The sequence below is a fragment of the Panthera onca genome, chromosome D4 (assembly GCF_046562875.1).
Source record: "Panthera onca isolate mPanOnc1 chromosome D4, mPanOnc1 haplotype 2, whole genome shotgun sequence".
In the NCBI taxonomy this organism is placed as follows: Eukaryota; Metazoa; Chordata; class Mammalia; order Carnivora; family Felidae; genus Panthera; species Panthera onca.
Window position 1 is genome coordinate 64185300 of NC_138351.1, and position 22565 is coordinate 64207864.

Consider the following 22565-nt stretch of genomic DNA (forward strand, 5'->3'; position numbering starts at 1 on the left):
GGTTTGGGGCCCTCCATCTGTGCACGGGATTAACTGAACTTTGACATTGTATCCTAGCCTCTTCTTTTTGTGTGTGCGATTCCTTACTTTCTCTAGTTGGAAGACCTGAGGCAAAGACTCCGGGATCTAGAGGATAAGGAGAAAAAGGAGAATAAGAAGATGGCTGATGAGGATGCCTTGAGGAAGATCCGGGCAGTGGAGGAGCAGATAGAGTACCTGCAGAAGAAGCTGGCCATGGCCAAGCAGGTGGGTGCACGCTCTTTAGTTAGGTTTTTCAGTAAATGTTGCTTGACGGCTAAGTTATTGACAGTGAAATTTGCGCTTTCATTCTAGTCTTTTCTTTCTGTGAATGTCTTTTACCCTACACATATGTTTGTTTTTACATTGAAGTGTTTCATTCTTCAGTTATTTTGTTTTACATATTTGTGAGGCAGGAAATTTCCTATTATTTTCAAATGGATAGCCAGTTGTTCAGACATGGTTTATTGGGGCATCTGTCCTTCCTCTGCTGATCTGGAATCAGGGATATAGTGAGTATTAATGAAAAAATAGATATATAAATTTTTATATGCATTATGATTACAAATATCTGAAACTAAGAAAAACATGCCCCCAAATAAGTTATAAATAAGTAACCAGTATGTTAACTGTGGTTGTCCTCTGGGCCCTAGAACTGGAGAGACTTTTCCCCTACTCACCATGAATGTATATTTATTTTTAAGTCTCAAGGAATTATATTAACTTTGAGTAATAAAGATAACCAAAGATGGAAAAACCATGTATGTTCACTTTGAGGAACAGCTTCACTGTTTCTAAGAAATAGCAAAATGACAAAGTGAAGTGGTTTTAGTGGTGACTTGACTATTAAGTACCTTGAGAAGATGAACTTTATTAGAACATATATGCATTACAAAATTTTTGTAGTGTTTATTTTTGAGAGAGAGAGTGAATGTGAGTGGGGGAGGGGCAGAGAGAGAGGGACAGAGGATCCAAAGTGGGCTCTGCTCTGACAGCAGAGCCCGACGAGGGGCTCAAACCCACAAACCGTGAGATCATGACCTGAGCTGAAGTTGGATGCTCCATTGACTGACCCACCCAGGCGCCCCCCCATATGCATTTCTTCTATAAAAAGTGGGGTTTTGGCTTTTCATAAATCTGTTGATTGCCAATTTGTCTCCATTGCTCTTTTTTAAGAAAAAAACTATCAGGAAATTGTACTGCTATAGGTTCTAGTACAAGTGGAGAGGCATACTGTGTTTTATATAGAATACCTTATCTTAAAAATGTTAATTGTGCCTAAGTTAATGTGTAAATTTAATATCCCAAGAAAAATACTAAATTTTTGGTTTTGTTTCAGTATTTTTGGTTTTATTTTGGTACTAGACAGATTATATATATGTTTATGTTTATTACTATTTTTTAAACAGTGATTTAAAAGTATGGAAAAGTAAACAAGAAAGGTCAGGAAAAGCAGTGGGGTTGATGGGTGGCAGTTCCTATCTCTATCAGATGTAAAAATATGAAGTTTCAGTAGATAAAGTACCTTGAGACTAATAGACTGTTGGAACTGAATAGAAAGTCCAGAAATAGACCAGAGTAACATGGCTATTTCATAAAAATGTGCCAAAGATACAGTTTTACGTCAGTGGGGGAAAAGAAAGACTACTCAATGTGGCAGGGCAGAAAGAAGCAAAATAATACTGGGAAAAAGTTGGATATGTACTTGAACACTGTATACTGCGGTAATTTCCAGATGGATCACAGATAAAATATCAAAGAAATTAATCCATAAGAGTTAAAACAAATTCCTTTATAAATTTGGAATGGAAGAGACCTTTTTAACTATTAATAAAAGTCAAAAATATGAAAAAAATTGATAATTTTGACTTATGAAAACCCATGAAACTTCTACGTGGCAGAAACCACTATTAACAAAGCCAACAGATATATGATAAGCAGAGAAAATATATTTCTGACTCTTAGCACAAAAGAGCTTATCTTTCTACTATATAGAAAAGTCTCCAAAAATGATAGAGAAGAAAACCCAACACCCTAGTGGAAGAATAGGCAAAAGATCTGGCTAGTTCAGAGAAAAGAATACAAATAGTTCTTCAACATCTGAAAAGATGTCCAGTCTCATTTATAATAACAAATGTAGGGGCACCTCGGTGGCTCAGTCGGTTAAGCATCCGACTTCGGCTCAGGTCACGATCTCATGGGTTGTGAGTTCGAGCCCCGTGTCGGGCTCTGTACTGACAGCTCAGAGCCTGGAGCCTGTTTCAGATTCTTTGTCTCCCTCTCTTGCCCCTCCCCCACTCGTGCTCTGTCTCCCTCTGTCTCAAAAATAAATAAACATTAAAAAAAAGTTTTATAATAACAAATGTAAGTGAAAAATATTTTTAGAGACTGTTATTCACCTGTCAGATTGTTATGTGGTACTACTGGAAAGTCTCTGTAGTTAAAATCGATACAGTGGTGGAAAACTATGAGAAAATGTGAGGTTTCATCATGAGAGAAGTTCTTGTAACCAACTGCTAATTGATCAGTTTGCTAGATTGTAGTATGTATAGTTTTTGTCTACCTTTTTTTTTAAGTTTATGTATTTTGAGAGAGTGAGTGAGCATAAGCTGGGGGGGGGGGAGGGGCAGAGAGAGAGAGAGAGAGAGAGAGAGAGAGAGAGAGATGATCCTAAGCAGGCTTCATGTTGTCAACACAGAGCCCGATGCAGGGGTCGATCTCACAAACCATGAGATAAAGACCTGAGCTGAGATCAAGAGCTGGTGGCCCAACCACATGAGCCACCCAGGCACCCCTGAAGATTTTAAGTAATCTCTGCACCCGACTTGGGGCTCAGACTCACAACCCTGAGATCAAGAGTCACACACCATACCGACTGAGACAGCCAGGTGCCCCTAGGTTAATTTATTTCTTAACGAATACTGGGAAAGTTTAGTTTCCAGTGCTCATTTCTTTGGAGTTAAAAGATTGTATTAACATAAGGGTTCTTTCTCTGTGTTTTATGTATGTATGTATTTATTTATTTAGAGAGTTTATTTTTGAGTGGGGGGAGGGGCAGACAGAGGGGTGGGCAGAGGATCCGAAGTGGGCTTTGTGCTGACAGTTGAGAGCCCAATGTAGGGCTTGAACTCATGAATTGCAAGATTATGACCTCAGCTGAAGTCAGAAGCTTAACGGACTGAGCCACCCAGGTGCCCCTTATTTATTCAATTTTTTAAAGTTTTTATTTGCTTATTTTGAGAGAGTGTGAGTGGGGGAGGGACAAGGAGAGAGGGAGAGAGAATCCCAAGGAGGCTCCATGCTGTCTGTCAGTGCACAGCCCAACACAGGGCTCGATCTCAGGACCCTGAGAACGTGACCTAAGCTGAAATCAGGAGTCTGATGCTTAACTGACTGAGCCACCCAGGCACCCCTCTTTCTCCATATTTTAGGAGGAAGAGGCTCTCCTCTCTGAGATGGATGTTACAGGCCAGGCCTTTGAAGACATGCAGGAGCAGAATATCCGTTTAATGCAGCAGTTGCGGGAGAAGGATGATGCAAATTTCAAGCTCATGTCAGAACGTATCAAGTCCAATCAGATCCACAAGTTACTTAAAGAAGAGAAGGAGGAGCTGGCTGACCAGGTTTTGACTTTAAAGACTCAGGTAACTCGGCTTTCCTGAATTCTGTTGAAGTAGGGCACTTTCTTCATGCATTAAAGAATGATTATTGTGGCATTTTTTTAATAAGAAAAAACCCAACTTAATGTACTTTGTTAGCATTCTGGTAAATAAATTATACATCCCTGCAAAGGAGTACAGTATAGCTGTTAAAACAGATGTGGATCTGCTAATATGGAAAATGTTATTATTGATTTATTTTCCTTTCCTTTTGTGTTAAAAATGTGTACATCTTTGTGTGTATGTACTGTGTATTTTATAAATTCTCTGGAAGGCTGTGTGAGGAACTATCACTGGTTACCTGACTACCTCTGGATGTTGGGATGAGGGTTCGCGGGTGTGTGATTTTACTTTTTACCCTTTGGTGTTTATTCTATTTTGTGTGTGAATTTCAAGAGAAAGACTACTTTAGAACTTCTAGCCATTCTGAAAATGATACACCTGGGCTTTTGTTTGAGCTGTAGTTTATGTGGTCTAATGTGAATCGCCAGGCATGGAGAGTTAGTATGGCCGAAGGAGATGAATATCTAGAAATATAATTTCCTTTGTTCTTGGCAATTTGGAGAAGAATATTTTCAGTGGTTTCTTAGACTCTTGCTTGAATCATCAACAGCATTTTTTTTGTTTTTTGGTTTTTTGCATGAAAAGTGAAGCTTTTGATTATTGTAGTCTTGCATGCTTTTTGAAGGGTTCATGGGTAAAGACAGTGATGGCTTGAGATTTCTAACAAACTCTTTTCGTAGGCCTAACGGCACCTAGTCAGTTAATTTTTTTTTTCCGTATTTGTTAAAAATCTGATTTTTTTTTTTTTTTTTCCTTCAAAGGTTGATGCTCAGTTACAGGTAGTAAGGAAATTGGAAGAGAAGGAGCATCTGTTACAAAGCAACATTGGCACAGGGGAGAAGGAACTGGGTCTTAGGACTCAAGCCTTAGAGATGAATAAACGCAAGGTATGATTGCTTTACTCTGTAATCTAAAGTGATGATTGGTCTCAGGAGCAAATAAGTAGGACACTGATGAAATTACAGGTTCACTTTCTTCCTTGGACTGGGTTAATGTTTTGCCTCACTAGCAATGAAGTGATGTGATTTGTACGTCCCGCCTAGGCGATGGAGGCAGCCCAGCTTGCAGATGACCTCAAAACACAACTGGAATTGGCTCAGAAGAAGCTACATGATTTTCAGGATGAGATTGTGGAGAACAGTGTCACCAAAGAAAAGGACATGTTCAATTTCAAACGAGCCCAGGTAAGAGTGATTATACTTTCTTTACATTTCACCTTTTTAGGTGTTTCCTGAGCTCTGAAATGACCCATGTTATGAAGAGTCATTGGTCTAATGTGTGTCGTTTCCTGCTTGATTGTTAAGTTCCTTGAGTGAAGAGACCAAGTCTGCTTTCTTCACTGTCATATCCCCAGAGCCTGTCATGGTGGGATGAAATAAATATTTATTAAATGAATGAATTGGTGAATTTGTAAAGTAGCAGTGTATCAAATTAGAGGATTTTTAAATTCCATAATTTTTCTGTATTTGGCATGTCAAATGATTCTAATGATGACTTCCTATCCTTATCCATATATCTGTAATTATTTTAATCCAGTCTACCTTCAGCTTGAAACTAATTACCTTAAAATTGACTTATCAAGTTATTTTTTTTTTAATTCTTAGACTGTATTTTTATGGAACTGAATTGATAATAGTTAGGTGCAACTCAGGTTTGCTAATAGATTATGGTTTTGGGCTCTGGAACAAAAGATGATGGTTTTGTGTTCTAGGTTCAGTTCTCTGCATACCTATAAGATAATTGGACAGAAAAGGACAGAAAATCCTTTCTTTCCACAGCATAAAGTTCAAGTTGAAGCAATTTTCTCTCAAAATTGGCAGGTCTTGGGGAGTGTGTCTAATGGGTATGCTGTCTTACCACAGGAGGACATCTCTAGACTTCGAAGGAAGCTGGAGACCACAAAGAAACCAGACAATGTACCCAAATGTGATGAGATCCTGATGGAGGAGATTAAGGATTACAAGGTTGGGAAAACTGCCTCAGTGATTTCTCTGTGTTTTGTCCAGGCCTGAAGTGGCCTGCTAATAGAGTGGGAGAATAAATACTGGTCTTTACATGAAGGTAACCAGAGGATGGTTTATTTTATTTATTTATTTTAAAGTTTATTATTTTAAAGTTTATTTATTTTGAGAGAGAGATTGGGGGTGGGGGGGGCGCTGCAGAAAGAGGGAGAGGAAGAATCCCAAGCATGCCCTGTGTTGTAAGCACAGAGCCCAACATGGGGCTCAGTCTCATGAACAATGAGATCATGACCTGCGCTGAAATCAAGGGTTGGACACTCAACCGACTGAGCCACCCAGGCGCTCCAAGGAAGGTTTACTGTACGTGTGTGGGGAAGTGGCACTCTTGGCAGTGGTTAGTGGGTTTCCTGGTTGGTTGTTTGCTTACATATGACAGCCATTTAAACTTTTATAGTTGATCAGATTCTGGCTTCTTTTTTTTTTTTTTTTTAGGCACGCCTGACCTGTCCATGTTGCAACATGCGTAAAAAGGATGCCGTACTTACCAAGTGTTTTCACGTGTTTTGCTTTGAGTGTGTGAAGACACGCTATGACACCCGTCAGCGCAAATGTCCCAAGTGTAACGCTGCATTTGGTGCCAATGATTTCCATCGCATCTACATTGGTTGAGCCAAGCCAAGAGAAGAAGAGGGAATGGCTAGACAGGCACCTATTCAGTAACCATCAAACCTCTACCTCTTCTCACCTTGACTGTCACCTACGGGCAGTTTATCTGTCAACTACCTTTCCTTTGCAGACTGTACGTCCAGGTTCTCCTCCCTAATAGCTACATGACTTCAGGGAAAAGGACTGGTAAAGGCAAGTCTTGGGTTTTAGATGAATTAGAAACAAACCTCTTATTTGTCTTCCCCACCAGCTTGTTTCTTTCCTGCTTTTAGATTTTTCAGCATTTTCTTCTTCAGGCTTAACTGCATAAATAATCGTGGATTGTGCATTCCTCCTGAAGAAGCAAGTTGGTACTCTTGACATGGAGAAGGGAACAAAGAAGAGTGGAGACACATGGCTATTTTGGGGAGTGAGGGCGATCTTTTAGAAATAAGCTATCCATGGGCACAAACATTTCTTGATTTGGGTAGTAAACTTTTTGTAGACTCGGATTATAAAATGGTATAATTGTGCTTTTTCCTGGATGGTTTGAAGCCTTAATGAAATTATGTCCAGGATGATTTAGTTCATTTCCTATTCACTAACAAAGTAACTTGTTAAGGTCAGCTGGTTTCCATGTTGAAGTTATTTAAGTTTTGAATGTTCTACTCATTGAAAGGTCTTTAAATTTCTTGAGGCCAGAATAATTTCAAATGCAATCGCCCCTTTTATCTTATAATGAAATCAAGATTGGAGAGGATGGGGAACAGGACTGAGATGGTGAAGAGATCTTCTGGGTACTCTGGGAACTTGATTACAGGGAGGTCTTGGTGAGCCATGAATTACTCTCATCTGCCTCTCTACAGGGATTCTTGTGATCCCTGTTCCCCAGAAGATTCTCTGTAATGTTTCTGTAGGACTTTATACTCCATAAGCTTCAATTAAAGCAGGATTCAATTTGCTTTAGTGTTTGTGTTTTTCTTGGGCAGTAGGTGGTTTGGGTTTGGATATTGACTGTTTATGACACTTGGCTAGGAAAGCTGGCCGCCCAGGATTGGGGGACTGCAGCCTGTGGAACATTGTGGAGGAAACCACTAGTCCCATGGGAAGCTGGGTTTAGGGGAAGGTCCTTTAGCTGGGAAGAGCAGGGAGTGCCTAGTCCCAACTAGTTTGAAGTCCTGGCAACATGGAGAGCTCTTATAGTCATTTTGAGATAATTATCAAAAATAGTGGTGGTTTTTGGACAGTCTGGCTTCTTTTTACAGATGAGGCCAATGAAGGGACTTCAGGGATACCCATAAATTGTATACAAAATTTTGTTTGTGTTGTATATACATTATTCATAGCTTTTTTCAGATTCTCAAAGGAATTTTGAAACTTCACAAATCCCAAAGAAGTTCAGACTTACTGCTGTAGATCCATAAGGAACTTTTTAGACAATTTCTTTAATGCCTAAATAGAATGCCAATTTCAAAGATTATTGGAGAAGTACTGGAGTCTTCTCTTTCTTTTTTCAGGTCTTATGGGGGATGGTCTCTTTTTTTTCTTGACTTTCCTTTGTTATCTTGGAAATTGTCTTGGTAATTTGGACCAAAGTCTGGGTTGATCTGCTTTAAGGCATGTGTCTTTACATCTTACCCTCTAACTTCTGTAGGGATCTTTTTCAAAGGTGCTCAGCCATTTCTGCTAGTTGTGGCATTCGTACATGAATTTCAGTTGGGATTCCTTATTTTCTTAATCTCAATCCAGATCCAAAGGCATATTTGTCCTTTGAGGGCCGTTCTGTGCACGTAGTACTCTATGCGTGTCACTTGAGTAATGAATGTGATTTGATATTGTGGCGATTCAGGGGGAGCTTCTGGACAATAGAGAAGTGGTCATCGGGCTTCTTTTAGACCTAACTGGGATGGTGATGCTCACTTCTTGAAGGAAGCTGTGTGCTGCTCTCATCAGTTTCATGGTCATTTGCTGGTGTGGAATGCCTTTATGCTTTGGTTTTTAATTTTGTTGAGGACTGTCGATTGATAGATAAAGCCAAGTACCAGTGAGTCTGCAGAAAAATTTCGACTACTTGTTAACCATGAAGCCTGACTTGAGACAATAAGACAGCTACATTGAGAGGATGTAGACACTGGTGGGTGGTGTGCATGTTGGATTGGTTTACACAGTAGGAAACCCCTGGTGTAGAAGTAACCTCAACATTTCCTGGATCTGTAATCGTCCCACCACAAAGAAAAATTGAGCTTTACTTTCTGGAGGTTTCTGTCCAAGTTTGGTCTCTTCCTAATGGTAGATATCAAGGTCTTATTTGTAGCATACTTCACAGATACTAAAATAAGGACATGGAAAGAACAGTGTCTTAACGTAGTTCCCAGTCCCCAGCAGAGGGCCTGGCACACAGCACTCCAGGAAGGTCCACGTGGTAGGTTAATTCAGCTCCTTGCTTCTGCTAACAGGTCCTCTGAAGTCTGCTGAATTGGACCAATGTGTAATTCAAACCCTACTCACGTTTTTTCACTGTCCAAGTGGAAACAATTTTTCCTCATATATTGAAGTTACTCTTCAAATTGATTTTCCTAAAATATATTACTATATTTTAAATTTCCTTTTGTAGTGATAACAAAAGGAATTATTATGAATTCTAAAACTACTACCTCTGTTCAAGATAACCCATGATAGCTAGGGTGTCTTTTGTAGGTTTAGTCTTGTTTTGAGGGAAATCATAGATAAAGTTGGAAGCAGTACATTTGCATTAATAAAATAATGCTATGCTCTGAGGACTCCAGGTTACTAAACTCTATGGAGTAGAATGATTGGAAAGATAGGATGTGGGAGCTGAAAGGAACTTTAAATAAACTATGTCCTTATTTTAAAGAGGAGGAAACCGGTCCCAGGGCCACTCAGTTTAGTAGTAACAGCAGAATCAAAATGTGGCAATCAGACCTCTGTTTTCTTTTACCCTAAGTGGAGACCTATACAAATAAGAGTGCATGTTATCAGGAAGATAATAAATTAAAATACTTTGAGTCTCCTTAGTCTTTTTGAAGACATACACGAACCTAGTATATTTATCTTTTTTTTTTTTTTTTAAGTTTATTTTGAGAGAGCGAGAGTGCGCACAAGTGGGGAAAGAGCAGAGAGAGAGAGAGAGAGAGGGAGAGAGAATCCCACGCTCACAGCACAGAGTCCAGTGTGGGGCTTGATCCCATAAACCATGAGATCATGACCTGAACTGAAATCAAGAGTCGGACGCTTAGCTGACAACCACCCAGGTGCCCCAAGGAAGACAAAGTTTTAAATACGCTAACATTAAAAAAGTCTTAGCTAGGTCTCTGCTGTGTACTGAATGTGTACCCCCAAAATTCATGTATTAAAACCCTAATCCTCAATGTGATGGTATCTGGATATGGGGTTTGGGGGAGGTAATTAGGTCTTAGTGTTGAACTCTCATGCTGGGATTAGTGCCCTAACAAGAAGAGATGGGAGAGTGCTTGCTTCCTCTCTGCTTTACACACACACACACACACACACACACACACACACACACACGGTAAGTGTTTTTGTCTCCATGGTACCTGATGTGCATTTATCAGAATATACGCCACATTGTTTTGCCAGTATCTCCCCACTGGACTGAGCTCTGTGGGGTCAGAATCTGCTGTTTATCTTTCTCTTTCCAGCAGCTAGCACACCATCTGGCTCAAAATACGCATCCAATGAATGACTGAATGATGCAAAACAACCTTGGGTAAGCTGGTGGTTGAATTAGATTGCCAAAGATTTGTATTTGTATGATATTCAACTTGGTTATATTCCCAAAGAATGTGTGTGAAGAATGCATCCTGCTAGCAGGTTCATGATGGCAAGGTTGCCAGCCACGAAAAGTGTGGGGTGTGTCACAAACTGCAGAGTGCCTGAGGCTGTGGGACTGCTGCCTGATTTTCAGCTGTATTTGTACCAGTTCTCGGTTGGGCCAGAAAGCCAGAGATGCCTAAAACAGCTGTTTCTTTGAGCCTCGGGGGCTACAGTGTTGAGTTCAGTGGTGCAGTTAGTGCATCGGCTTCCTTTTCTGTGGAGCTGGGGACCAGGCTGAGGCAGGGGCTGGGGGAGCTGTGGCAGACTGAACGGGGGTTGGAGGAAGGAGAGGAGTTGTAAGGCAATGATCAGAATCCTGGCAATGGACAATGGCTGTTCTGGAATTGTACCACCTGTGTGTCAGTCTCATCCTGCCACTACTCTCACTAGCTGTGTGACCTTGGGCAACTTCCATAATGCCCTGAGTTGTAGTTTTGCCATCTGTAAAATGGAGTTTACTTTAAATTTTTTTGTGTATTTTTGAGACAGAAACAGAGCATGAGTGGGGGAGGGGCAGAGAGCCCGATGCAGGGCTTGAACCCACGCACCGTGAGATCATGACCTGAGCTGAAGTCGGGTGCTTAACCAACTGAGCCACCCAGGGGCCCCATGGAGTTTATCTACTTTAGACTAGGTCTAGAGAACCTGTGCCATGGGGTTCTAACGAAGATTAAATAAGTGCTCAGTAAATGTTAGCTATGACAGTATTGTCTGTTTATAGGTAGGGAAAAGGGCAGATTATGAGAAGGTCTTCGAGCTTACAGAGCATGCCCATCTTACTCACTGCTGTGTCTCTAGCACTTGGCTGTTTAACAAGCAGAAGGCTGTTGAATTACCACATGAGGGTGGTCCGGGCAGAATTTTTTAGAGATCTCTCAATGTTGTGGAATTTCCTAGAATGTCTTTCAGACGAAGTCACTTCGATTCTACTTTGTGATGCCTGGGCTCTGAGTTTTCTCAGTATGTTTTGGGACCATGTTATCTCAACTAAGTAAATGTATAAATCACAACATGATTGGGTCTCCTATGAGGAAGGGGCTGGTACCATGCCCGTATTTGAATCCCCAAAGATAATGCCAGCAGTACATTGGAAAATGAAGTTTCTATCTGAACATTTATTCCACAGTCATAGAAACTGAAGATGGAAAAGACCTGAGGACATCTAGTCCATCCACATGATTGTACAAGAAAAGTGGCTGGAGCAAAACAGCCTGTTCACTTCATGCTCACGAGACAGCATTTCAATTCTTCCTGGAGCGGAGCGATTGCACACACAGTACAATGAAGACACAATGCACTCTTTACAAACCTTAAGAAAATACTTCTAAATACGTTATTTTCATAAAACGATTGGGGACTAAACTGAAAAAGTGAAGGAGTCCTGGATTAGATGGGTGGTGTTGGTGGGTGAAGAAAGGAACAACTCAACAGAGCAGGTCGTGAAGCGGTTCTTTCCGTGACTACAGGATTTTCTGGTTTGCCTATCAAAAATGAGTTGGGAGGAAGAGAGGCTCTAAAGTACTTTCTTTCCCCTTCATTCTTTATCCACACCTAGGACGTGCGTATTAGCTCCAAGACTTTGTTGGACCCAGCACCAACACTGGAAGCCCCCAGCCTGGAAGACATGGCTCAGTTTTACTTGGTGGCTGCTCTGGTTGGCACAGAAGCGGAAGCTCCCAGATAGGGCTTGTGCAACAGCAGGATCCATGAATAATGGAGAGTCCCCTCCAGGCATGTTGAAGAGCTCAACTGGTTGTATCCCTGTGGCTGCCTCACTTGTCTTCCCATTCTTCCAACTCCTCTTTAATGGCTGGAAGGATCCCCTTGCCTCTCCACCTCGAGGCATCCACACTCTGGGGCCCTTATTATTATTGACAGGAACCAAAGTGTAGCCCTATCAGTTCCTGATCACCCCGTCTACTTGACTGTGTGCTTCCTGTGCCAGAGGAATTTCCCCTTGGGACATGGGATGGGTTGTGTAACACAATCAGGCTGTCATGTTCCAGGTTTCACCACACCAGAGCTTGGATTGGAAAAGAACGGGCCTTCCTGATCTCATAAAACAGAAGCCCAGAAGAGGAGGCAAGGTAGCATCCCTGATCTTTTTTCCTTATTAAAATACCACCCTCCACCTGAAGATTTTGATCTTTGTGTTTTCTGAGCCTAAGGGGAGCTGAAAGAACAGAGGTGGAGAACAGAAAGGAGGGTTTTCAAAGGACCCTCCATTTCATGAACTCTATAAAACACAACACACTGTTTCACACATTGCAAAACACTGTTCAATTACTACCGATAAAAAACAATCATTGCTACTTAAGACAGCTTCATCTCACCACAAGCAATTACGCTGTTTCTTTTTATCCAGAAAATGGAAGCATTTTAAGCACTGCTGACAGCAGTAAGCCTGCTTTCAGCCCCTGCTGCTGCTTGCCGCATCCTGGCCACCGTTTTGGCCAAGTTCCTCAGAAGATATTCGAGAAGCTGTGCACTGGCCATCTACTTTGTGGATAGGCAGGGCCGTCTGGCATGTTACCACTGCTCAGAATGCCCCAGGAGAGAAGCTTAAGGTAAACCCGTTATACAAAAATCCAAACTTACAAAACAGATACGTTAGGGGATAATTAATTGCATTACAAAAGGATTTTTTACAAAAGAATTCACCTCTGGGTTCCTTTAAATAGCCAGCTTCTCAAGGACAGTCAGAATATGAGCTGAGTTATAAAAATGTCTATGTACATTAGGAGCATGGCTGTTACGTGAGTTGAGGTACACCTGTACATCAGCCTTCCAGGCCGCGCAGAGGTCTGGGGAGCGCAGAGCATGATGGCAAGAGTCTACAGCATCGTCAGCTGTTGCAGATGGGTGGGGATGGCTACCAGGCATAATTTTCCAAAGACAGTTGCAAACCTATTTCTGGGCCTGGGGCGAGAACATGGGAGGATAGGGCATTTCAAAGCAGAATTGTCCTTTCTGTTTCCAGGGCTCCCCGTTCTGTTTCATCTGTGAGGCTGAAGTCCAACTAGAACCTTCCCACCTCTCTCATCAGTATCTCTGTGCCTGCATCCACAATTAACTAAAGTGTTATCTAATTACAGCTTAAGGAATTATCTTTCCCTGGGGACTGGGTAGTGCTTGGCGGAAACACAGGAGAAATTTTGTGATTGAGGAGCCTTTCCAATGATGGGCAGCTGTTACAGAGCACCGTGCTTTGGGACAGTGCTGTGAATTCATTGTGGGCATTCCATTTGATATGAGGGCGGAGCAAAATAACTGGTAAGTAAAGAAGTCTAGTCCTGAATGGTGCCCTGGGGCGGAAGTGGCTGTATGGAAGGTCAGTCAGCAGCTGTGTGCTGCAACATAAACTCAAAAAGGCTCTTACTTCTCCCCGGGCCTGGAGCAGCCATACTTCTTGAAGTGTTTCTTGAAAAGTAATTGTTGGATCACACCTGTCCATCACCTGGGAGAGTTTGTTAAGAAGTAGGTTTCTGAGCTCACCTCCAGACTCCCCAGCTCACCCCATCTGCTGGGGGAAGGCCCTGGCAATCACGTTCTAATGGGTTCCTAGATGCTTCCTACCTCCACTAGCCCTGGGAACTGATGTTCCGTAGTTGGCCAGGACTTTCCCTTCCTGCACGCATGTCCACATCATGGCAACCAGGACATGGATGCCGGCACAGAGGGGAAGCCAGGGTACTGGTATCACTTTCTCGGGACATTGGGTGGGGCCTGGGGGAGAAGGGAGGGACCACACCTGGTCACAGCCCCTCAGGGATGAGTGGGTGTGGGGCTGGGAGACGGACTGGGTAGTGACCAATATAGCTCTGGACAACACAGGGGACAGTCCCAAATGTTAAAGCTTGGTGTTTGCAGGGGAGGTTTGATTTTGGGATTCCTAGAGCTGAGACAAGTGCTGATTTGAAAATGGCCTGGAATGTGGTTTGCAGAGCATTTTCACTTCACCCACAGTGCCAGCTCACATGTCCCGTACAGGCAATAAGCAGGGATATTCCAGTATCATCCTAAGGCCACATCCGTGCTTTGCTTTTCTTTATAAAAGGCACACTCTAGTGGGGACGCTTAGATTGGAAGTACAGTCCTATTCATTCCTTAGCCAAAGAGCTTTTCTGGCCTGGAGCTTTTGTTCTTCAGCATGGTGTACATTTTTAATGTACTCACCTCTTCTGTCTGTCCTGTTCCCACTCACTCACCACATCCCTCTCCCCTTTCATAGTCCTACTAAATGTGGGTCAGGATGGTGTCGGAGATCCAGGACCCTCTCAAAAACATGGCTGTTGCCTGATCCAGTCAGTCCTTGGTCTGCTGTGATGCTAATGAGTTCACTTAATGTTTTACATACCCGCCTCACTGCCCTTTCTCTGGCCCTTGTCTGGCTCTACATTCAGAATGTAGGAACAAATGTAGATGGGAGACTTGTATCAAAAGCCCCAACCCTGGATAATCCTGTTCTATACTAAGATTAAAACCAGGTATGAGGAACAGTTTTATCTCCTGTTGGTGTTAGGGCAGAGAAAGGGCTAAAACCCAGAACTATGTGTGTGGCACCCGATGAAAAGGTTTTCAGGAGCTGGGGTTGCCCGGTCATTTACAGACCCTTTACCACGCAGTTTACTCTTAATTTACGATCCCTGCTCTTGAAATACCCCTACCCTGGAGAGCTAGAGAGTCAGCTTCTGAAGAGCTGTGGTTGCGTTTTAGGCTATGGGATGAGCAGACTTGACCTCTAAGAAGACTTAGACCTCACCTTCCCCATACTTGTGTCAGTAGTTACAAAAGAGCATTACAAAGTGTCTCAAGGGCTCAGAGGAATGCCAGGAACTGAGAAGGGGAGCAGCACGGTCACCTAGGACTCACAAGTCCGGTTTGTCCTTTGATACTCTTCCAGCTCCGTTTTCCTGCTCACAGCCAGCTGCAGCTCCTGCCGGATCACCTGAATCTGCTTCTCGAGCTCTGAGAGTTCCTGCATCACTGAGTTCCGAGCTCCATTTAGGGAGTCCGCCTTTCCATTGGTGGTCAGTGAGGCAGGGAGCTCTCTTCTTCTCGGAGGGAGTGGGATGTCCTGGTGGGCCTGGATGCCCAGCTGGTTTTGTCCTCCTTCGTCACTAAAGATGTATTTCCGCCGGTTGTCATGACTCAGACTGGAAGTATTCCACACACTGGAATGCTGACGGGGTCCCACATTGGACCTAGGAAACAAAGACACATCAGATTTACCTTCCATTCTGCAGCTCTTAGAGTGCTGTCCCCCGACTGTTGGCCATTTCAAACTGCGGCCGTGGAGCTGGTTATGCATTCAGAGGTGAAGCCACAAAGCCAGGGACAGATTCCTGCTGGAGTGGCACAGGGACAAAAAGAGTCAATACAGTTCTTTTTCAACTGCAGTTCAAGGTCTTAGCAAATCGGAATGGGTGTGTCATCTGGAGGGCTGATGGACCAGGGTGTGGCATATTTTATGAAGTACCTTGGATGTCTTTCCAGTCCCTTCCTGCTGGTGAGGCTCAGAGAGCAGCAGTGCCTTGAAACATTCTCTGGCCATAAAGATGGTGCTTTAGGAAAAGTGAGAATCTGTTGGACTCGAAGCATCGATACTATCAAACGGCTCATCCTTAGTCCCACAGGACTACTCTGATGTTTACTAGAGTTTGAGGGGAATAAAAACATACAAGCTGCAGGTTTCAGCAAAAAGTTTTCCATTAGAGGGATGACTTTACATGGGCTGAGAATGACAGCTCGGGTCTGAAGCTTAAAAAGAAACCCCAAGAAAGCCTCAAATTCTTGCTGGAATAAAGAAAGTCAATAGGAATAGATTCACAATCCTCCTTTAGGCTTCCATCAAACCAACTACCCCATCTCAGAGATGGCTGTAGACAGGAAGAGTTACTGTCGGCCAGGCACAAGAGGAGGAGGATTTGGTGCCTGAAATCCACTGACAGATGCAATGAGAAGAGTTTCTTGCTTCAAGAACAGACTGGAGCCCTAAGCAGGATAGCTTCTAATTTCTTCTAGCCGGGGAGGAGGACGGTGGGGGGGAGGAGGAGGGTTATGACCACTTTTGCAATCTACCACAGGGCAAACCTAAGTAGAAACACTCTATTATAAAGTCCTTGTGTTTTTGTTCCCATCCATGTAACTGAATCAAGACTTTATTTCTGGATTCTTACTTTCCAGAAGAAGGGGAGGACCTCCAGAGGCAGGGGACCAGGGAGGGGTAATAAAGTCTTGATTCAGTTACATGGATGAGTACAGAAACACAAGGGCTTAATAGGATGATTCTGTTTCATCTTGCCCTGTGGTAGACTGCAAAAATGGTCACAATCCTTTGTTCCTCCTTTCCATCCATGTCCCTCTGTAATGTGACTCTGCAGCTCATCTTTATCAAGGGGGATTCAAGGGCAGGGGGGGAAGTCTGGCTTTCCCTCCCCCTTGAATATAGTCTGGTTTCATGACTTGTTTTGGCAACAGAAAATAGCAGAAATGGCACGTGGCAGTTCCAAGCCTAAACTTTTAAGAAGCCTCGTGCACCTTCACTGAGGGTCCCTCTCAGACCCTGCTGCTACAGTGGGAACCAGTCCAGACTAGTCTGCTGATATAACAGATCATGTGCAGAGAGTCCCCAGTCTTCCCAGTTGACCCAGCCGAGGCCACAGACCAGCCAGCTTAGCTGCTTTTCCCCTCTCCACAAGCTGGCTGCAGACATATGAGCAAATGTAACCAAGCTCAGCCAAGTCTGGCCCAGATCAGGAAACTGCACAGCTGACCCACAGATTACTAAGCAACTTGCTGTTGTTGTAAAAAAGTTAGAGATAATTTTCTTACACAGCAAAAACTAAGAGATACAGGCCCCAAGCCATTAAAATACATTCCAAACTACCCTGCGGTTCCTTTACATTTCTCATCATCTAAGTCTCATATCAATGAGCAGGTGGCACCAGAGCTTAGCTTTCAAGGGTCCTGGGCTGTGAAACAGCTCCACCGGCTTTACACCTAGATCAGACGTGCAGTTACAATTTTACTTCCAGCCCTACGGTTCCCTTGAATTTTTCCTTCAAATCTTTTCCAATTGAATTTGAGAAATTCCAAGACCATCTCCTCTGGTTTACAGTTTTCGTGTATCTGGGGGTGAGGAGAAAGGGGAAATGGGGGTGTATTGGAGACCCAGTGGGGTGAAGTATAAACCAAAACTTACATGAAATCCCAGGTTCAATAAACCAAAGACTAGGCGTAGTCTCTTGCAATATCTACTTTTTTTCTCTGCTTTAAATAGAAAAGGAACAACATCTACTTTCATATCATGGCCCAGAATTTCTTTAAGCCTTTCCTCAAATCCACATGTTAGTAATTTGTTCACCTATCTTTCTTTTTTAACTCAAATCTTTATTCTCCAGCAGGTAGACACACAATCCACCATCCCCGGTCCTTGGGGCCATACTCATCTGCATTCACCCACTAATTTATTGTTTTATTCATTCAATAAATATGGGGCACACTGGAGGGACGCCAAGGTGTAGCAGACACAGGCATTTGCATAGATATTCTTCCAAGAAAAGAGAGAAAGCGTTTTCAACCCAACAGACCTAACTCTGGGACCACAGAATGATTCCTAAGGAAAACCTAGGAGAAGTGTGTCTGCAAATTCTCCTGGTATGTCTGGGCAACCACAGAAATCAGGTAAGTAGAGATAGCCCATGTGGTTTTCTCCAGAGCTTTGTATGTATATCTGGGAGTATATATAATACAGAAGAATAAGCAAAAGCTGGCTTCCATGACAAAGTCTGGTTGCCAGCATTTACAAGTGCACTGGTAATTGACATGTGGCTCTGGGCTCCCTATGAATAGAAGATGACAGATACTGGTGTCTAATTGGAAGCCTCTACAGGGTTTAGGTTATGTTTTGTATTGAACCTTCCTCAGCATTAGAGTGTAATGTGACCTGTGGGTGAACTGCATCTGACACTAAAAATGAGCAAAACGAGCTTCCACAGACCAATTATGTGACACTGAAGTTCAGTACTCCATGAGACCATTCCGAGGAGACGTGACAGCTGGGGGGACCTCAAACACTCACGGCATCTGAAAGGTTACGTACAGCCGGGTGTCGGGCTGTAGGGAGGCGGCACAGCGAGCGTGGGCCCAGGATAGGCCATGAGGGCGTGTTTTGTCTTAGCTCCTCAAAATAAGGGGATCCAAAAGGGAATCTGCCAAGAAAAATGGATCCATTGAGTGGAAGACACATTTGGTTCTCAACTGAGGTGAGAGAGAGGTGACTAGGCATCCCATCACGGTTGGAAATGGGATCACTGGGCTTCCTGTTTCTATTGTGGCTGGTAAACAAATGCTTTGTCATGAGATAATGTCTTTGCTGCTATGTCTTCTTGTGTTCCTCTGGTTAAAAAATTTGTGTTAAAAATAATTACAGAAAAAAAAGCCTATGTAACATGACATAGAACAGCTGTGACCTGATTAGTCTACAGCTTGTACCTGACAGGGCTGCAATATGATCCAGGAATACCACAGACTGAGAGGGTGGGAGGTGCTCACTGACTGGAAAGAGGGGCTCCGAGAGATAACAGAAAGGATTCTGACAAACTAGATGCAAACTGGAGACAATGGGATGGCAGCAGGCCCAGAGGAGGTACAAACGATGAAAAAAAATGCTTTTTCACCCCTTTTTCCTTCTCCACTATTATGAGAAGTGTGAGTGGCAGATTTCAAAATTACCCAGAAAGCTGAACTTTGAGCTGAAGCTCTGCCCCAGAGCTGCCTAGAGGGGGTGCCCTGAACTGAGGCCTCTGGGCCTGAGAAAGAAGGAGGTGGGCGGCCCCAGGCAGCACGCAGCAGAGGCCAGCCAGGAGCTGGGCCAAATGCTACCGGCGTCTTCAGCCACAACAGCCATTCCCAGGCTGGATGTGGGGAAGGTGTGAAGCTTTGGTTTTCAGATGTCCTCAATGCATTTAATGCTTTTTACTTCCTATTAACGAGACGCTTTTTCCAGGGAGTTTGTAGGAAGAATGCCAGGAAATGGATTAAGCAGAACATGTCTGTTGCATATTTCAAATATTCCTAGGAGTGCTGGAAAGGAGTAGGGAGCAGAAACATGCCAGAAAGGCAATACTGTGTGAAACGAATTGCCTGCAGTACTCATGAATTAAGTCTTATGTGTACTCTGTGCATGATAACAAGAGCTAAAATGGCTTTGTTTTCAGGGCTTTACATGTATTATCTCATTTAATCCTTACAGCATCTCTAGGAAGTAGGTACTGCTTTTATCACAATCACAAATGAGGACACTGAAGCACAAAGAGGTTAAATAAGTAACTTGCTCAAGGCCACATGTATAGCAAGTGTCTGTGACAGGATTTGGATCCAGACGCTTGACTTTAGAGACCACAGCCTCATTGCTAACCATGACATATATTGCCTATACTGCATTTCAGTGTCCATGTACGTACAGATATATTTTTTATTCTCTGTTCTATTTCTGTTTGAAATCACATATACTTTTACTGAGGGTGCTATCATTAACTTGGTCCTGATTTGATCTGAATTATTTATACATTATTTCCCCTTGGAGCAGGGAGTCTCAGTTACACCTCTCCACTTTTATTATCTTTTAGAAATTTTTTTTAAATGTTTGAGAGAGAGAGAGAGAGAGAGCAAGAGAGCAAGCGCACAAGTGGGAGAGGGGCAGAGAGACAGGGAGGGAGATACAGAGTACGAAGCAGACTCCAAGCTCCTCACTGTCAGCACAGAGCCTGACATGGGGCTCAAGCTCACGAACCATGAGATCATGACTTGAGCCAAAGTCGGATGCTTAACCGACTGAGCCACCCAGACACCTCAACATCTCTCCACTTTTATTTTAACCAAAATAAAGACACCTGGCGCTGGTCTCTTACCTTTTTTCCACACGTTTAGTCTTGAAACGCTGCTGCTTTTCCTCTACAAATGATGTGTTGAGCGCTCTATGTAATCTCTGGCAGAAAGAACAGATTCACACATTAGAAACACACAGTCTGGGACAAAGTACCTCCTGAGATTCAACAGTGTATCTCGTTGTTACTAATATTTTAGCCTCTTTATTTTTTAAAAACAATTTTTTTTTTCAACATCTTTTATTTATTTTTGGGACAGAGAGAGACAGAGCATGAACGGGGGAGGGGCAGAGAGAGAGAGGGAGATACAGAATCGGAAACAGGCTCCAGGCTCCGAGCCATCAGCCCAGAGCCTGACGTGGGGCTCAAACTCACAGACCGCGAGATCGTGACCTGGCTGAAGTCGGACGCTTAACCGACTGCGCCACCCAGGCGCCCCTATTTTAGCCTCTTTAAACACATTTCCAGGGATGCCCCAAAACAGATCAACAACCTTCAGCCCTAAATCTCAAAAGAACCAAATTCTAAGTTGTTATTCTACCTGGAGGGAAAAAAGTAATTTGATAGGTAGCTTAGAAACACTCTGGGTTGGGGGCACCAGGGTGGCTTAGTTGGTTGAGTATCCGACTTCAGCTCAGGTCCTGATCTCGTGGTTCGTGGGTTTGAGCCCCGCATCGGGCCCTGTGCTACCAGCTCAGAGCCTGGCGCCTGCTTCCGATTCTGTGTCTCCCTCTCTCTCTGCCCCTCCCCTGCTCATTCTCTCTCTCTCTCTCAAAAACAATAATAAAGATTTAAAAAAATTAAAAAAAAACGCTCTGGGTTGTAAAAAGGTACGTGACAAAAAGAAGAGCTGTCACAACGTGTGTGGCAAAAGGCCTTGTGGAATTGCTAAAGGTGAGTCAGAAACTTAAGTCTGAACTTCTTGCCAGCCAAAACAAAGCAGGCAAGCATTCAGAATGAATGAAGCCAGTCACGTTAGCACACAATGAAGGTAACTTGTCTGTGGAGTTCTCCTGAGGTGACCAAATACTTTCCAGGATGAAGCAGGAAGAACAGGGTTCCAAGTGAGGAAACCAATGACAGTGACTTATCAAAAAAAAGGGGGGAGGGGATGGTTAGCACACAATGAAGGTAACTTGTCTGTGGAGTTCTCCTGAGGAGACCAAATACTTTCCAGGATGAAGCAGGAACCCTGTTCTTCCAAGTGAGGAAACCAATGACAGTGACTTATCAAAAAAAAGGGGGGAGGGGAGGGGATGGTGTTAACACAACGGAGAGGTTGGCATCTGGGCAGCCTGACAGCCCAATGAGGCCCAGGAGGCTGGAGGGAGCCCCGAGGGAGATCAAGATGGCACCGTGGGCCTCTGCCTCACCGGGGTCAGCTGATGCTGCCGCCAGACCTCTCCCCTTCTGATTCTCAGTACCCTTTGGATTCTTCTACTTTGGCCCTCCGTGCCAGCTGCCTTCAGGGGGCACTGTGCAAGGGAATGTGCCTGAAGGGCTGGTTGGCCTGGCGGTTTCAGTCCTTCCGTGAATGAGTGTGCTGGTGTCTGCCTTACCCGGCCGGCCTTCGATCCTGTGTGGCTCTGCCTTGGCACCAGTGGACTTGGCACTTTGGGACCATTGAAAATGGGGACAGAATAGAGCTCAGTGGGTTCATCTAAAGGGAAACAGGGATTCGAAGCTCATTTAATGAGTTTCAATTTTATTTTATTTTTTTTTTTTTTTTTAATTTTTTTTTTTTTTTTTCAACGTTTTTTATTTATTTTTGGGACAGAGAGAGACAGAGCATGAACGGGGGAGGGGCAGAGAGAGAGGGAGACACAGAATCGGAAACAGGCTCCAGGCTCCGAGCCATCAGCCCAGAGCCTGACGCGGGGCTCGAACTCACGGACCGCGAGATCGTGACCTGGCTGAAGTCGGACGCTTAACCGACTGCGCCACCCAGGCGCCCCAATGAGTTTCAATTTTAGCTAGAATGGAGTCTGTAGGAAATAAATCTTTCATACCATCTCTTCAGATTGTCGCTATTAAGTGAAATCAGGTTAAAAACAATTCTGTTGCTTCCAATGTGAACAACAGTGGAGGTTTATAGGAAAGGACAGGTTGTTGTGGGATAGGCTAATTCAAGGGGAAAGTGAATTAATGGGATAGAAGAACTCCATCTTCTACACTGTCTACACCACCCTAGGTCTCTTGGGAACTTGTCACCTGTCGTTCTGACTCGGGGCTCTGGACTCTCCCACCACTGGGAATTCTGACAGTTAAGAATACTGGAGCAGGACACCCGCGGCACTCACCTGGCTGGTGTGGAGCCAGTACTGCAGCCTAGATTTGTTCTTGATTCGTGGAAGCAGCAGCCTGTACACTATGTGCTCACCAATGGTGGTCAAGATGGACAGACCAAATCCGACGCACAGCAGCACGAAGAGTCCAGAGAAGTGTTTGATGCCCATTTGCAAAGTCTGTGGCAG

The 22565-nt window shown here is 43.6% G+C and overlaps 2 protein-coding genes across 5 annotated transcripts in view; one reads left to right on the forward strand and one right to left on the reverse strand.

The window, feature by feature from the left end:
* RNF20 (ring finger protein 20) overlaps nucleotides 1-11607 on the forward strand; it is a 32118-nt gene extending 20511 nt beyond the window's left edge. Inside the window, exons 15-20 of the mRNA XM_081790918.1 lie at nucleotides 97-246; nucleotides 3450-3662; nucleotides 4502-4627; nucleotides 4784-4924; nucleotides 5603-5704; nucleotides 6194-11607. Coding sequence (XP_081647044.1) covers nucleotides 97-246; nucleotides 3450-3662; nucleotides 4502-4627; nucleotides 4784-4924; nucleotides 5603-5704; nucleotides 6194-6370 — 909 coding nt within the window. The 3' untranslated portion in view covers nucleotides 6371-11607. The remainder of the gene's footprint in view (nucleotides 1-96; nucleotides 247-3449; nucleotides 3663-4501; nucleotides 4628-4783; nucleotides 4925-5602; nucleotides 5705-6193) is intronic.
* Nucleotides 11608-13370: 1763 nt separating this feature from the next.
* The window catches only part of GRIN3A (glutamate ionotropic receptor NMDA type subunit 3A), a 287822-nt gene continuing 278627 nt past the window's right edge, over nucleotides 13371-22565 (reverse strand). For all 4 annotated transcript variants that reach the window (XM_078436632.2, XM_060609162.3, XM_078436634.2 and 1 more), the window contains 3 exons: nucleotides 22392-22556; nucleotides 20116-20192; nucleotides 13371-15405 (listed from right to left, as the gene is read on the reverse strand). In XM_078436632.2, the coding sequence (XP_078292758.2) occupies nucleotides 15063-15405; nucleotides 20116-20192; nucleotides 22392-22556 (585 nt within the window). In that variant the 3' untranslated portion in view covers nucleotides 13371-15062. The remainder of the gene's footprint in view (nucleotides 15406-20115; nucleotides 20193-22391; nucleotides 22557-22565) is intronic.